The sequence below is a fragment of the Amphiura filiformis genome, chromosome 18 (assembly GCF_039555335.1).
Source record: "Amphiura filiformis chromosome 18, Afil_fr2py, whole genome shotgun sequence".
NCBI lineage: Eukaryota > Metazoa > Echinodermata > Ophiuroidea > Amphilepidida > Amphiuridae > Amphiura > Amphiura filiformis.
Genome location: NC_092645.1, coordinates 50,458,200 through 50,474,986, shown reverse-complemented (window position 1 = coordinate 50,474,986; position 16,787 = coordinate 50,458,200). Strand labels below are relative to the sequence as shown.

Sequence of the window (16,787 nt, the reverse complement as noted above, 5' to 3'; positions counted from 1 at the left end):
AGTCGATTCTCAAAATGAAAACAGAGAGAACCTGTACAAAGCAATGGGTGTGCCATTTGATGAAATGAGGTGATCCTACAACCCTGATTCTGCTATGCTGTGTGTGTATCCAGAAAGGAATATTTCTCAAAGTTGTTATAGCTGAGAACAACTATTGAAACTTACTGTAACCTTGGTAACAAGATTGAAACTTGCTGTAATAAAATTGACTTTTTTTTTTCTGTGTTGTCCCTCATGCTCATATTACAGTCCTGAAACCCTTTGGATACTAAATCCCACCAAGTTATTACGACAAACTACCGATGAGGAGCAACAGAAAGAGAAGGATTCGCTACTCGGCTGCAGGAAACGTCAGCCTCCGTCATATCAGTCGACTGATAATGCACAGAAACCTGGAAAGGGTAAGAGAGTGATACCAATTAGAATATTAGTGACAAAGTGTGATAAGATTTCTGAACCAATGTTTCTGTTTCATTATAAACTGGGCTCAAAAAGAAACGTAAAATTTTTCACAAGGTCATATTTTGAAAGCCTGTCCATAAAAATGAACAAAAAATACACACAGGATTACTTCAATACTCTACTCGAAACATATGTCAGAAATTAAGCAGTTGTCCAACTGACACAACAGCGTAATTAATCGGATTAACTACCGTAGCATTAGATGAATACAAGTTTGTATATATCGCCCTGCACTACAACGTTCACGCGGTACCTATGCATTGAGCCATATATGTCAAAGAACAAATAAAGACATGGATCGTAATTCTGTAGGATCGTGCTGATCACACGCACCTGCAAGATTAGTATCTTTGAAAAGAGCGGTATTGCATTCAATCTATGATTGCAGACATACCCAGGTGATGAGTGCACCATGCTTGTAGTGCAGGGCGATATATTCAAAAATGGTTTTCATCTATTGCTATGGTAGTTATTCCGATTATTAACGTCACTTCTACGGCGAATACCATAAAAAAAAAAAACATTTATTGTCTACAATAGGCAAAGTTCTAATTTGTTTTCATGTCAAATTCTATGAATGATTTAAAAATGCATTGATTTATATAGTCCCACCCCCCTAATTTTGTTACATTTTCACCTAAAAAATGGGCGGACTATACTCATGATGCAAAATGGGCGGACTATACTCATGATGCAAAATGAGCGGGACTATACTCATGATGCAAAATGGGCGGGACTATACTCATGATGCAAAATGGGCGGGACTATACTCATGATGCGGGACTATACTCATGATGCAAAATGGGCGGGACTATACTCATGATGCAAAATGGGGGACTATACTCATGATGCAAAATGGGCGGGACCACCATACTCATGATGCAACTATTCCTTTCAACAGAATTGGAGTGCTGGATATGCTACGATATGGAACGTAAAGATGCTGGGCCAATCATAGAACCATGTCAGTGTAAAGGCGATGTAGGCGGTGTACATCATGAGTGCTTAAGAAGATGGTTGCTTGAGGTAAGATGATAAGGCGTAGCATTAAAAAAAAATAGGGTAGGTAGGTTGGATTTTTTTTTTACTTTTAAAGCTGTAAATTTGCATTCGATAAAGGCATTGGAGCTTTTTTTAGTTACGCCATCAAACAATTTTATTTAGGCGTAAGTCATGACATGGTACAATAGGCTATTTCATTTAAGATCCACACTATCGCTATTGAAGAATTTGGAAATATCTTCCGTGGGGGAGTATGAATCTCAAATGGAATGAACACATGAGGCAGCTCCATTTGAATATCATACACCCTCTGAGAAGGATTCAACCTGAACCTTCCACAGAGAGAGAGAGAGAGTTTGAGTTTCAAACAGAGCTACCTTTATATGTTCATTCCATTTCAAATTCATGCTCCCACTGTGGAAGATATTTCCCAAATCTTCCACAGGGATAGTGTGGATTTTAAATGAATAGCCCTATTGATACAGGTGACCAGTCAAGGTAAAACAGTCCAGGCGGTGATGGAAGCGATATACGCCAATTTTGAGGTCGCCATTGATTAACACATAATCATGAAATCTTCATAAACAATTCTAAATTTGTTATGTGGTGTCAAAGCAAAATCATCTTACTCTAAAACCGCCGGGGTACGACGGTGTACCACACTGCAAGTATGTTAATTTTCCATTTGTAATTGCTAACCGTGTATTTTGAATGGGGCTGTCAGCCCTGTATCTTCGCCAGCCTCGTACGTCACGTGTTGCGCTGAAACAGTCATGTATTCTTTGGTTCACCTCAAGTTTGGTAGTGACATCAATAACAATGTTTATCGTGGTTGCGCTGCAAGCATGACGACAAACCACCCTTGTAAGTGGTCATAAAAAAATTGCTGGGGATCAAACACAGGTACCATTCAGTTGTAAGGACAGAATAGATAAATTTGCATTATATACACAGGTGGGAATATGGAAGTAAGCACAAAGGCCTCACAATCAATCCCCACATAATGGGCTATTCCATTTAAAATCCACACTACCGTTGTGGAAGATTTTGGAAATATCTTTCACAGGGGGAGTATGAATTTCAAATGGAATGAACACATTAGGTAGCTCCATTTGAAACTCACCCTCCCTCAGGGGAAGATTCAGGTTGAATCTTTCGCAGAAGGTGTATGAAATTTGAATGGAGCTGACTAATGTGCTCATTCTATTTGAAATTCATACTCCCCCTGTGGAAAATATCTTCCACAACAGTGTGGATTTTAAATGGAATAGCCCATTTTGCCCCTGGGACAGAAAAGATAATGCCTCTGGTAGATGCTCAATACTGAAAAGAATGCTTGAATAAGTTCTGTGAACTCAAAACAAGACCAAACTAATAAATCAAGGCTACAGCAGTTACTATTTGACTTGACTGAACCCCAGAATGTGCAGAGATCTGTTTTCAGATTGTGGACAGGGAAGTTTGGTGAAAATGACAGGCACTTGTCAAATCCCAGCTAAGACCCTGAAGTCAATAATTGGTGGCGATTTTGATGTTTGGGAACTAGCGGCAGTCGCTTTTTCGATGAAGTGGCAGACAAACACCTTTGCAATTGCCTAGTATGATGTGGGCATTAGCCTATGACAGAGTAAGGCGCCAGTATCAAATTTGTTCGATCTTTGGATTGACTGTCGAGGCGTCGATGCTACTTCGATGCTTGTTAGTAATGATCTGACAACTATAAATTAATCAGAATTAATGCTGAATTTATATTGATCAATATCAATACAGGCAAAGTTTCATATGTTATCACATTTAACAATAGTCAATGAATTGATTTCATAAATAATAATAAGGAGCGACCAAGCATCGATGGTCGATCGAAAGATCAAACTAATTTGTTATTACTGTCTGACTTGTATTTGGTGCACGTCAGTAATTGTTCTTTCCTGGTCTTTTATTTTTTGTTCCAGGTGATGGACGATCCTGAGGCTCTGCGGTGTAAAGTGTGCAAATCTAGAGTAAGTTTAAATTCATTATAATTGGATACCAAATGTTGCTTCTTGTGAAATAAATTTCATGGCACCGGAATGACTTTTTGACATTGGGTGGATGGTGTTGGAAAATATATCTTGAAGTATAGTGAATCCAACATCTTTTGGTGACAGAATAAATTCATGGTACAAATGCATGCCAAAATATTTTGCCATATTGAAGCTAAACTGATGAAATATGGTGCAGGAGTGGAATAAATTGGTGGGAAGTGCGAAAAAAAATTTGCACTTTGGCGGCTAAAATAGCCAAATATGTGGTTAATTTGGTCAGAAACCCACATACAGGTGTCAGCATCACTAAGCGTATATGTACTGTTCTAACTGAGTGGATCTGGGGTCCATTTCACTCAACTTCACAAAGCCTCGTAAGTCTCGAAATCATTCATAACTTACAACGAGTCATAAGTTTCATTTCACTAAACTTCCGAATGGTACCCTTCGGAAGTAATAGGATTTACTACAGGGACCCTTCATAAAGTTACGTCTAGTAGTGGGTATTCGTAACTTTACGAACAGATACTTGAGTTAAAAGCTTAGTGAAATGGGCCCCTGATCATGTAACTTACTTGATTTGCAAATAGATTTTGTGCAAATGTAGCAAGAAAATAAGTTTATCAGAACTGTTATTAAGAACGAATAAAAGATTTATTATTTGTTTCACCTTAGCATTATGCTCTTTTTAACAGAGGTATCCGTTGGGTCCTGTTGTCATGGTGGGGCAGTATTTTAAAAATCTCATTGTCATACTCTGATTGCATCTTTGTATCTATCTTGGTTACTGTAATTAAGATGGGGTCTGGTGGACCATGCCTGTATGTTCTTTTTTCCTTTCCACCAGGCCCAAGTACAGGTGAATAAAAATCAGAACTGATTGTACCAAGAAATTTTTACTAATAATTATGATTTTATTATCTTTTATCTGATCTTGGTCAACAGTATCATCTCAAAGACGGACCTCTTCTCATCTGTAAAGGCTTTCAGTTACAGCAAGTTTTCCTGACATTTTTCTGTCTTGGGATGATGGCAGCTGGTCCCACCGTGGCATATTACGTGTACCAAGAATTCCCATCCAATACAGCTAATATAATAAGCATAGGGGGATGCGTGCTATTGGAAATGGCATGTTTCAAGTAAGTAGGCCTACCACTTGTTTGATTAAAGTCCCATTCAGTGATATAATGCAAATTTTTATGGCAAATTATTAAAAATTGATATTTTTGATATTTAACAGTCCTCAAAGCAAACTTTATAAATCTAAGGATATTTTTAGGTCTTTTGGGGGAAAAATATGTATCTTCAATACGAAAGGTCAAAAATTTTTAATGCTTTTCCTCCCAGCTACATACACTTTAAGTGCATATCATTAGAATTATTAAGTTTACTTCAAGGACTGTTAAATTTTGCTATCCGATTCCGTAAGCTTAAATTTACACTTTGAAATTTTTTCAACTTGACAATTTCAAAAAGGAGGGCGGCCGAGCACCCTGTAAGTGAAATAGCACTTACTGATTTTCATCAGTATACAAGCTAATCCTATTTGTCTCTGAAAGGAAAGGAATTCTGCAAGCTATGAAAGGATTGCTATGTTGCATTTGTCTGGATTTGTTGGTGGGGAGTATAAAAGAAATTAATACCTTAATCTTCCACACAGGGAGTGTGAATTTCAAATCGGGTTACCTGAATGGGTGACTGAAATTTGAAATTTATACCCCCTGTGTGGAAGATGAAGGTTGTGTCTTCCATAGGGGGTGTAGGAATTTCAACTGGAACAGCACTATTCATGATCTATTTATGACATCATAAATAATAATTCTTCCATTTCTTTCCCTGTACAGATACCTAGGAATGAGTATCGTCCAAGCGTACCAAAGAGCCAAAATCAGATCGATAAGAATCGTCGACAAAAAGGTCCACCCAATCAAATCGTCATCAAAAAGGAAAAACAAATCTCACAAAAAAGACGCCTTCACTGTGAGTGGAGACATAGCCGAGTCCTTAGACTCTATCGCAGGATTCGGAACAAGCAATGAACACACTACAAGAGCTATTGTGGAAACACCACCAAGAACACTGGTTGTACCGGAGACTAGCGGTGGACCCTCATCATTGCATGAAACATTATAGCAGGAGGATGGGGACAGACTGGGCTATTCCATTTGAAATCCACACTCCCCCTGTGGAAGATTTTGGAAATATCGTCCACAGGGGGAGTATGAATTTCAAATGGAATGAACACATTTTCAGTTCCATGAAATTCACCCTCCCTCTAGATTCAGGTTGAATCTCTCTCAGAGGGTGTATGAAATTCAAATGGAGCTGCCTATCAGTAATCATTCCATTTGTAATTCATACTCCCCTGTGGAAGATATTTCAAATCTTCCACAGGGGTAGTGTGATTTTAAATGGAATAGCCCATTATTTGGGGATTGATTGTGAGGACTTTGTATGTGCTTACGTCCATATTCCCACCTGTGTATATAATGCAAATTTATCTATTCTGTCCGTGTATATGATGTACAATACGATACCCCATCATTTATTGTAAGAGAGAGCCATCATCGTGGTTATTCAAGTATAAGGTGACTACGTCCTGCCGCCACCTACCACTTTGATCATTAGCCCACAAATGCAGCTGCAGTATTGTGTTGTTGTAGCCAAATATAGGGTGCTCAACACTCAAGATAATGCAACTATTTGTACTAGAATCAGCTTTCATCATCAAGAAGAGATGTCTACCGACTTCTCCATTCGTAACAATAGATTTTTGTTTTGTTGCCAAATTTTGCTCTTAAACCTGCGTATTTTTGCCTGCATGTTTATAACCGGAGCTTGATGAGTGCTTGTGCAGTATAGAACCAGAGATTACAATGCACTAACTTGTGTGTAGCACTAATTGCAAATTATGTATTTGTAGTGGCACATGCTAGTATGTGTGTGTGAGACCGCCTTACTTATATGCAAGGGATGTCTTTTAGAAACTGCCATGTGTGGTGCGACAGTTGTCAATGTCATAGAGGTTTTGCTATGTCGCATTACAGCAGAAAACTTAAGTTGCTGTGTTAGTAGTAGGATTATCAATATGGAGGAATGTCTGGGAGACACACATACACCACATGAAGAAGCACAAGGCTATGGCATGACTTGCATCAATTTTGGAGTGGTTAGATGGGAGAATGACTGCATCTTCCAGACATGAACAAATTGACATGAAAAGTACATAAGACATACAAGTAGCCACTGGTGGTATACAGCTGTACACATACCATTGTTCTTGATGACTCAACTTTTCGATGCTGACAACAGTTCACTGTGTGATAAACAATGTATCCATGGTGATTAGTACGATTTGTCAAAAACACCAACATCGCCAGCTTGTAGTATGTAACAAAAGACCAATAAATGACAAAAAATCATGAGAGCAGGCAAGGATGAAAAAAAAAGGGCTACGGGCATGTTTCAGTACCGGTTACTTGCCTACTGTATATCCTGTTGAGAATTAAAATCACAATACCAGGCTGCATTTTTTGTCCTGTACCAGAGCCTCTCATAATACAGTCTATACATATGTGACACGATCAAGGGAAATGAGTCGGATGTCGCTAATATTGATTTTGAGATATATTTGAGATATTGGTAAATAAAGTGTTAAAATTCTTTTGTTTTATATTGTTTTCAGCGATTGATAAATTGATGTAACTTCACAAAGAAAAGTCATATCAACATGGGGTTTACAGTTTCTGAAAGCTCTAAATGTTCTCTTTAGAAACTTAAGTAAAACTAATTTTTCGACCAGGTTCGACATGTGACTCATTCCCCTTGATCATGTCACATATATATGCACAGGAAATAGTGAAGAAGTAGGGGTTGGCTGCAATTTGAGGTCAGAATTTGAGCTATATTATAATTAATAATAAATGGAGGCTATTGAACTATGGCATTGATATATAGTTGGATTTTGCTACGAAAAAGGGGATTAATCCAGGCCCAATTACTGATAATTACCCCCTTTGGGCAATTATACTTCTAGCTGGGCAAGCCCACCCCAATGATAAACCAGCCTACCAGGGCAGACAATCCAAAAGATAGAAAATTGTTATGTAATAATGTTATTATGAAACATGTTGGCACACTTTTCAAACCATGTTGATAGTTCTATAATTGGAAATCAGCAGGAGCTAATTGGAGGGATTAGTGGTTTTGATTTTTATACCTTTTTCGTAGAGCAACCAGAGTATACATCATTTTGGTGATCCCCAGTGAGTGAGTCTGACTAAATTCAGGTGAACCAGGGCTCACTTTTTTCCCCAAATCAAGTCTGGTAGAAAGCTCTTATTTTCACCCTTTAGCATATGAGTACTCTAATATGCATGACCTTAAAGGCCCATTCAGTGATTTGCTCATCCGGACGATCGTAAAAATCATCAAAATTCAGATTTTGGTACCTTTGTAATTGGCATAGATGTGCTAACATAGCCTGCTAGTGGTTCGGTCGAAAGTCGTGTATTTTAGACAAAATAAAGCATTTGCATGATTCTGGACTTTTGATACTGACAGTACAAAAAAGTCCGACTCGAGATCGAAAGAAGCTCACTCTCCACGCACTAACACGCTGCTATGTATTGTTTCTACTACTTATTACGTCAGTAGCTACTATTTTAAACAAAATACGCAATTTTAACTGTTTTTCATATTGGAATTGACCGTTAGTTTGCCTCGGTGACCTTTAATTCCTTATTTTGTTTTCTACTACAAAAATTAAGCGCCTGTTTTAAATCAATTTAGACTCTACTTCCCCGTGTTAGAAACACTGGACTAGGAAGTTTTTCCAGTCGATTGGGCGACTGTACTAAAAATCTCGATTTTCTCGAGTCGATCTGAGTTGAAGTAGAAAACCTTTCTAAAACTTCTGTTTTTTGACTAATTTCAGGGGAAAAGTGGTTTAATGAAATTCTGTAGACTTATTCTTTATTTCTAAGCAACTCTGACAAATTTCCATTTTTTTTAATGTTCCTGTGAAATCACTGAAAGGGCCTTTAAGTTTTTTTAAATCAAGCAGTACATGACAGTATTTTTTTTTCTCTGGTATATTGAATTTATAAGCAGGTAAAATAACAGTACTTAGTATTGCAGATATGATAATGTTAAAAGTAGGGGTTCCCAAACTTATCTTGAAGTTGGTGACCCCATTTCTCGAAAGTCGGGCCACTTGTGACCCTGTGTCATGGTTGTGTCACATGTCCCCAACCTTATTCATGGGTAGTGTGGCAAGCTCATGACACAAAATGGGGTTGCGAATAGTGATGAGCCAATCCACACTTGATCCAAATCTGATCATCGATATATACAACATGTCCTACACTCCTTGAGAAATTAATTAGGGCGCCCTCTATATTTGGTGTTCAAACCAAGGAAAACGGCCTACCTCTGATCAACACACCTTGAAGTATATAACTTTCCCAGTAAAATACTTTGTGTTAACTAATTTGCTCATATTGTGGATACCGATTGTGCATGAAATTATTTAATCGGTTCATTAGATCAGCAATTGAAGTAATTTTCCCCAATTCCGATGAAATAAGGCTAAAATTGGACAGATTTGGAAATGACCGATCGGATCAGTTCATCACTAGTTGCAACCCTATGGCTGGGAACCCATGCTTATGGAGAGTGTAAATGATGCCATCTACAAGAAGCTTTGTAGAGCCAGGGCCCGATTTGCAAAATTTGATTGTAAACTTACGACAGTCGTATGGCCTACGCAATAGGCTATTCCAGTTAAAATCCACACTGCCCCTGTAGAAGATTTTGGAAATGTCTACTACATGGGGAGTATGAATTTCAAATGAAATGAGCACATTAGGCAGCTACATTTGAATTTCATACATCCTCTGAGAAAGTTTCAACCCGAATCTTCAACTGAGGGAGAATGAGTTTCAAATGGAACTGCCAATGTGTTGATTCCAGTCAAAATTCATACTCCCTCTGTGGAAGATATTTTTCCACAGGGGTAGTGTGGATTTTAAATGGAATAGCCCAATGGACATGCAATGTACGTATTAAAATGAGATTAATAGTATATTTCATGCATGACATTTGTCTTTTTTACGACTGTCGTAAGTTTCGCAAAGCGGGCCCAGATTAGTGCTTTTATGCTTGATTTGGTGTGCATGAATGAGTGCAATAAGAAATTGAATGTTTCTCAACCGATTGATTGCCAAGAACAAAAGTGAAAATGTTATAGAAAATGTAATATAACTTCAAAATGCTATCAGTATCATGAAAAAGTATGAGGGAACTTAAACGTCCAGTAAGACTAAGCGTTCTTCGTTACTGTTTATGCCAAAATGAAATAGTTCATTTTGCAAAAATCCCGATAATCTTATCTCGCATTTTTGGCACAACGTGTTACGCTTACAACGCAAACAACCACAGACTTTGAATCAAACCCGGGTGTATAGCTACATAACCCGGTGGTATATTAAGTGACCTCCGTAAGCGACACGCAAACATGGCGGAGTCGATACCCTTTGATTGGTTGATGAGCGCTTATAATATTATTTACTCTCTACGTTTCAGCGGCATATCAGTTCATATTTCATTGTCTCTCCAAGAGTAGTAATACCATAATTGTTCATCAACCAGTACTTTTTATTCTTGGCGAGACAGTGAAATGTGCACTGATGTCACCAGGATTTAAAATATCATAGCAAGTCAATTTTCATCTTGGCCTAAACAGTAACGTTTACTTGGTGTGCAGTATAAAGCATAGTGTAGAATATGCTAAATCACACAAAATAAGATATATACGTCTGTGCTAACAATTTATATATTTTTGTATAATTTGGGGGTTTTTTTGGTTTTCTTGGGTTTTTTTTTTCTTCTTTTTTTGTGTTAGGCCTAAAATTGTTTGGTTGACGTAACCCAGCCTACCCTTGATATACTGCCATTGTTTTTTTAATTAATTTTGAGGGAGGAAAAAAATCACTTAAATTTAATACATTATGGAGGATACTCTAAAATGGAACAAAATAGTTTCTGATTATCTGCTTTCATAAAAGGTTTTTCAACCTTTTATGAAAAATATTGACATAGTCAGTAATTTATCCATTTCATGATATCCTGTATTGTATTCAAAAACAGGTAAATAACAAATATTTCTGCCTACCCTAAAAAAACTTATGTTACGCCAACCGAACAATTTATTAGGCTTTATTTCTCTTCTCCCACCGAATGACTTGTTGTCATGGTATGACACTGGTACTGTAAATTTTCATGCGATTAATTTGTCATGTTTTGCCAATTTTGAATTGTTTCCCTTGTTTTTGAATTTGCGATTCTCAAGTTTCCCTCCATTGACCTATACACAAAAGGGCTATATTTTTGTGTGTTGTTATTTTCATTGCAGTGGCTTGGAAGCGGCAGCGGCTTGAATGTAGTGCAAAAATGTCTACTTTTACAGTAAATGCAGCATGATGTGGTTGCGATGCTCTGCCATTGTTATTGTTGTATCTTAGTTCCCTCCTTCAAAGGAGCACTATTACTTGCAGATGGATTGCAGTTCTCCAAAGCCTCTTTCTATAGTCTTCTTCCACAGCATAACAAAACATATACATTTCCAAAAAATGCCCAACCTATTACGGGCATAGGGCTATTCAGTTGAAATCCATACACCCTCTATGGAAGACATGACCTTAATCTCCCACACAGGGGTGTGAATTTCAAATGGGGTTGCCTGAATTGGTGATTCCCATTAGAAATCTACACCCTCCGTGTGGGAGAAATGGGATTACCTGAATAGGCGACTCCATTTGAAATCTACACCCCCTGTGTGGGAGATTAAGATCTTGTTTTCCATAGGGGTTATGGATTTCAACTGGTATAGTCCACTGTAGAAAGTACGACACCTGAATGCCAATGATTAATGATGTACAGTAATATATATGTATATATTATAAATATAGTGTAAAGTTTACTAAAATCAAATGCTTTACCTAAAACTATTGATCAATGCAATTTTAAAAACTACTTGTACTAATGAAAAATTGAAGAAAAAATATTTTCTATCTACATCAAATGTGTAATATTGTACTTAAGACTTATTCAGGCTGGAAAATGTGTGGAATTCAGGAAGCTCGTTCCAGGGACATTATGAGATTTGAAAGGACATATTGGGATTTTGGAGGGAAAGTTTGGGATTTGGAGGGAAAAATTTGGAGGGAAAATTTAGGATTTTTGGAGGGTAAGTTTCGGATTTGGAAGGTAATTTGGGATTTTTGGAGGGGAAGTTTTAAGGTAAATTTTGAGATTTGGAGGGAAATTTTGGGATTTGGAGAGAAATTTTGGGATTTTGCAGGGAAAGTTCGGGATTTGGAGGAAATTGTATGATTTTGCGGAAAAGTTTCAGATATTTGGAGGAACATTTTGGGATTTGGAGGGACATTTTGGGATTTGGAGAGAAATTATGGTACTTCAAAGGAAATATTGGGATTTGGAGAGAATTTTTTAATGTAAAAGGTAATAGAAATGTCCGTCTCTTGAAATGAAACTTCACTTATCTTCCTGGGTAATAAGCATTTTTTCCAGATTTGAATGCAAATATAGATCACTGCCCTACCACAACAAAAGGCGTAACCTAACAATTTTGCTGTAAAGCAGATTTCACCACAGATGGTTTGAAGCAATTCCACCTAACCACAAACCCCTTTCAAATTTGCGTGCATCAGGTACAAGTCAATCAGGTAAGAGAAGTTGATTCACTTTGCGGATGAATGCCTGGTCCTATTTGATCGCCAGTGGCGGAGCCAGGAATACTTTTTTTGGCGGGAGGGGGGAGCATGGGGAGTGAATTTCAGGAGCGAAATTGCTGCAAAAAGTGGAAATTTTGTGTTTTTACTGGGGGGGGCAAGATTCTGACTGGGGGAATGTCCCCCCTCCCATTGTGCTGCCACTGGTGATCACACAAGTCCAAAGTCCACTCGATGAGTAGTCGGAAATACCATCTACATAGTGCATCAACTTTGCGTCTTGACTGAAACTCATTACTGCAAAACAAGCACAGTCTTTATCCACTATCGAGGAATATCGCCAGGGTTTTCCTTGTCAGAATATTGATCATATCGCGATAAATTTTAAGACAAACCAATTGTAATATAAATACAAATACCGGTAATATTAAAATGGATTCATTATATTTAGAAAGTTAAAAATCTGACTACAAACTTGGAATTTTATTGCTAAATTGGCGACTTTATTCAGCTTTCAATTGGGAGTTGTTGAGTCTATAGTTTAGCGTGGGGTCATCAATGTAGCAGTGAGAATTATCGCATCGCGGTAATATTTTCTCACGATATTATCGCCTAGCACGATATTTCACACCCTTGGTTTTACTCTTATGTTGTGGTAGGTCAGCGTACTTTCATGGCATAGAGCCCATATTTTTTGTTACCAGGCAAGGTATACATAATATTATGCAGTAGATAAAGTGGTGAGTCCTTCCTTTAATCATATCCCACAATGCATAGCTGCTTGTGCCAACACTGTCTTGAACCAGAGACGATATCTTACACTTCCCACAATGCATTTCTTCCCTGTACTGATATTTTTGTTACCAAGCAAGATATGCATAATATTATGTGGTAGATAAAGTGGCGAATCCTTCCTTTCATGGTATCCCACAATGCATAGCTGCTTGTGCCAACACTGTCTTGAAACAGAGAAAATATCTTACACGTCCCACAATGCATTTCTTCCTTGTACCGATAATTTGCTATTCAGTGACATTAGTGACTAGATTATCAATATTGTAAACAATTCAGATTATGATTTATATGTGGTGCTGGTTCATTTTGCCATGTTCTTTTTGATGTTCATGAAATGCTATATAATTATATATTATGTGCTTGTAGAATTATGCCTATAAGTTTATTAATTATAGATTCATAAACCTAATTTGTGATGCGATCAAGCAAAATCAGTCGGAACTCGGAAATATTGATTTTGAGATATAGCCAAACAAAGGAAATATTTCCTTTTGTTTTCTGTTGTTTTTGAAACTCTTTAGTTGCTCATATCTTTGGAACTGGTTGTTCAATTTCAATGGGGTTTTCTGCAAAATGCAGCTTTGTAAATTCTTTTTACTATCCTGTAAGTGTAAGAAACTGAAAATTTAATATTTCCGAATTTCGACTGATCTTGCTTGATCGCATCACATTTAATTGTACTTGGAAATATTATTATTTGTAAGATGGTATTCATTTGTGATGTTTTACAACAAAAGATACATTTTGGGTAATTTTTTGAAAACATGTAAATAAATTCAAGAGAAAAACAAGTATTTTTTTTCATTAATAATTTGCAAACTTCAATCAGAACAAGTTAAGTTTGCTGAACATAAGGTAGGCCTACTACCTTTTGATGTAACACACCACTTTCGGCTATTCTAGTCAAATTCTATACGCCCCCGTATAGAAAACAAACATAGCCTTAATCAAAATAATCGTCCACACAGGGATTGTGAATTTCAAATTGGGTTACCTGAATGAGTGACTCCATTTGAAATCTGCACCACCTGTGTGGGAGCTTAAGGACATTTTTTCCATAGGGGGTGTAGGTATTTCAAGTGGAATTGGCCGTTTGTATAAATAGTGCTAATATGAGGCCTAAAAAAATTGTTTGATTGGCGTAACATAAAAAATAATTTAGGTAGGTAGGTAGGTAGGGATTTTTTTTTTTTTTTTTTTTTTTTTTTTTAAGCTGTAAATTTCGTTTGATAAAGGCTTTGGAACTTTTTTTTTTTTTTTTTTTTTTTTTTAAATTTTTTTTTTTTTTTAAAATTTTTTTTTCCAAACAATAAAAAAAGTTAGGGTCGGGCCTAATTTTAGGGTAGGTCGGGTTACGCCAATCAAACAATTTTTTAGGCCTGATTTCCATCTTGTGCTTGAATTTATTCTTTAAATTTTAATCTTGAAGATTTTATGTTATGAATATTTTGCTCAACTTATTCAGAATTAATTACGTAGTACTTATGATATGATCGAAAGTGCTCCTTCTCTTAGAAAGAGACGAATATCTGAAGTCATTGTACTTCTACATGCTATTGTCAGTTTCTATTCTGAAAATAGTTATGATAAAGAAATTACAACTCAACACATTTATAGATATATCAACCAGCCAGTATCAATTATATTCATTCACTTTCTACAAAATGTTGTGACGGTTGACGTCACTTAAACTTCTGTTTTTTACACTAGCCAGTCGGGACGGTAATTTTACGCCGTATTGTAGAATTTTGCGTGGGATTAATTCGGCTAAAACTGTGACCATTGTCATGTTCTAGATTAACTATAATGGAAGTCACTCATTGCCTCATGGGTGTCTGTTTGGGTTTGGGTCAAATGGGTTAACTTCTTCCGCCAATTAGAATTGTCATTCCCAAGCAAATTCTTTGATTCATGTCATTCATTGTCAGGGGGTGCTCCTCCATCTTTAGTGGGAGATGTGCAGTTCATATAGTCCAATGGACTCATTGTTCATCTGTAAATGGTCACACTGACATTTTCCTCTCCATAGGATCCTTTTCTAAAGATCTTTTAGTCACAATAGTAGAGCCCTTTTGAATTGATTTTCGCCATTTAGAAAGAAAACTTAAAACTTCGCAGCTGTGTACTGTACTGTAATTTAAGTAAAGAGCTTTTTTTTTTCAGAATTAAAAAAATATAATTTTGTAATCCAAATCTTAAAGGGTGTGACCCAATCGATAGGTTCATCCCCCATTTTTATTCATCAAAAGGAAGATTTTGGTATCAGGAGAAAGCTCATATTGGGCTACTCCAGTTAAAATCCACACTACCAGTGTGGAAATTTTTTGTACATATCTTCAACATGGGAGTATGTTTTTCAAATGTAATTGGTCAGGGTTAATCATTTTGAAACCCATACTCCCCTGTATTATGGCTTCACCTATATCTTCCACAATAGGAGTGAGTATTTCAAATGGAAGTTACCCAACTGTCTATTTGAAACTTATACTTCCTCTGTGGAAGCCCATTTTTCTTATTACCCCAGTAAATTTATCGTCCAAGATGTTTTGTTAAGATGGTCTGAACAAAAACATGGGAATTGTGGTATCTATGGGGGCATTGTGATACACGTTAAAATCAGACCACACCCTTTAAGGTTGGTCTGAACCCTGGAATTATGGAAACTTTCGGGCCTCATAACTTCTAAATTGTTTGTCTAAAGTATATAAAAGTATACATATTTAGAATGGCAAAGACTTGATAAGTTCATCTGTGAGGTCAAATTTGGGCCAAAATGGCACTTTTGACCCAAAATCCCAAAAATAACGGTTTTTGGCCCACTTCTTTTTTGTGCACCGTAACAAAAAAATTCTTGGGCCAAAAGTTTTTTGAAACTAATTTTTAAAAACTAGATCAAAATATCTAGGACCCGTTTTTCATTTTTTGGAATTTTGACCAATTTCACCAAAAATATTTGAAATTTGTGCCAAAATCGGGCTTTTTTATGATTTTTTTGAAAAATCAGCATTTTTTGACCATTTTTGGGGCAAATTTCTCAAAGTTAGAACACAATATGATTGCTCGATGTATCAATTTTTTGTTCTCAATTAAAAATTACTTCTTCCCTGTATATTAAGAATTGATGGTATTTATTACTAGTTTGTTTGCTATGTTTGCATTTCAACATTCCATTGCATTATTCATTTTGTACATTGTTGGTTGAATAATGAATAAAGCTTACATTGACTTATTGAATTGCCTTGTTTCATCGTTTGTACTCATTAGCAGTGGTGTACCTCATCATACTTCGGCTGCGGAGCATACGACTACAAGTTTCCTCCAGCTACATCCGTCTTGAGTCATTGCTGATAGTTGACCTTGACTCAGCATGCTGTCCGTATCCCCCAAAAGACACTGGATATATTTCCAGAACAAGGTTTGTTGCCATATCAAGGTTTCCTCTAGCCATGAGTTGGGACATACAATGCATACTCTTTTACAGGTATACCTAGGGGTAATAAAGGGAGAGTACTTGCCCTGAGGGCCATCTTAGGGGTGCCGAATCAAACAATTTGTCTGTATCCCTCCAAGTGGTTAACGTAATTATATAGCGAAAACAAATCAACGCACGGCTACTCTGCGCGATTAAAAAAAATCGGCATTCGGCCTAATGACACGCTATTAAAAAAAAAAAAAAAAAAGGGGGGGGGGAGGAAGAGGTAAAAATAGATTTTTTTAAATAATTTTACATCTGTAGGCCTAAGATTTAATT

At 36.8% G+C, this 16,787-nt stretch overlaps 1 protein-coding gene across 3 annotated transcripts in view; it reads left to right on the top strand.

Moving 5' to 3' along the window:
* Positions 1-5,812, top strand: part of LOC140138771 (uncharacterized) — a 40,524-nt gene extending 34,712 nt beyond the window's left edge. For all 3 annotated transcript variants that reach the window (XM_072160537.1, XM_072160539.1, XM_072160538.1), the window contains exons 9-13: positions 250-401; positions 1,364-1,488; positions 3,417-3,464; positions 4,434-4,627; positions 5,333-5,812. In XM_072160537.1, coding sequence (XP_072016638.1) covers positions 250-401; positions 1,364-1,488; positions 3,417-3,464; positions 4,434-4,627; positions 5,333-5,621 — 808 coding nt within the window. In that variant the 3' untranslated portion in view covers positions 5,622-5,812. The remainder of the gene's footprint in view (positions 1-249; positions 402-1,363; positions 1,489-3,416; positions 3,465-4,433; positions 4,628-5,332) is intronic.
* Positions 5,813-16,787: the final 10,975 nt, after the last annotated feature.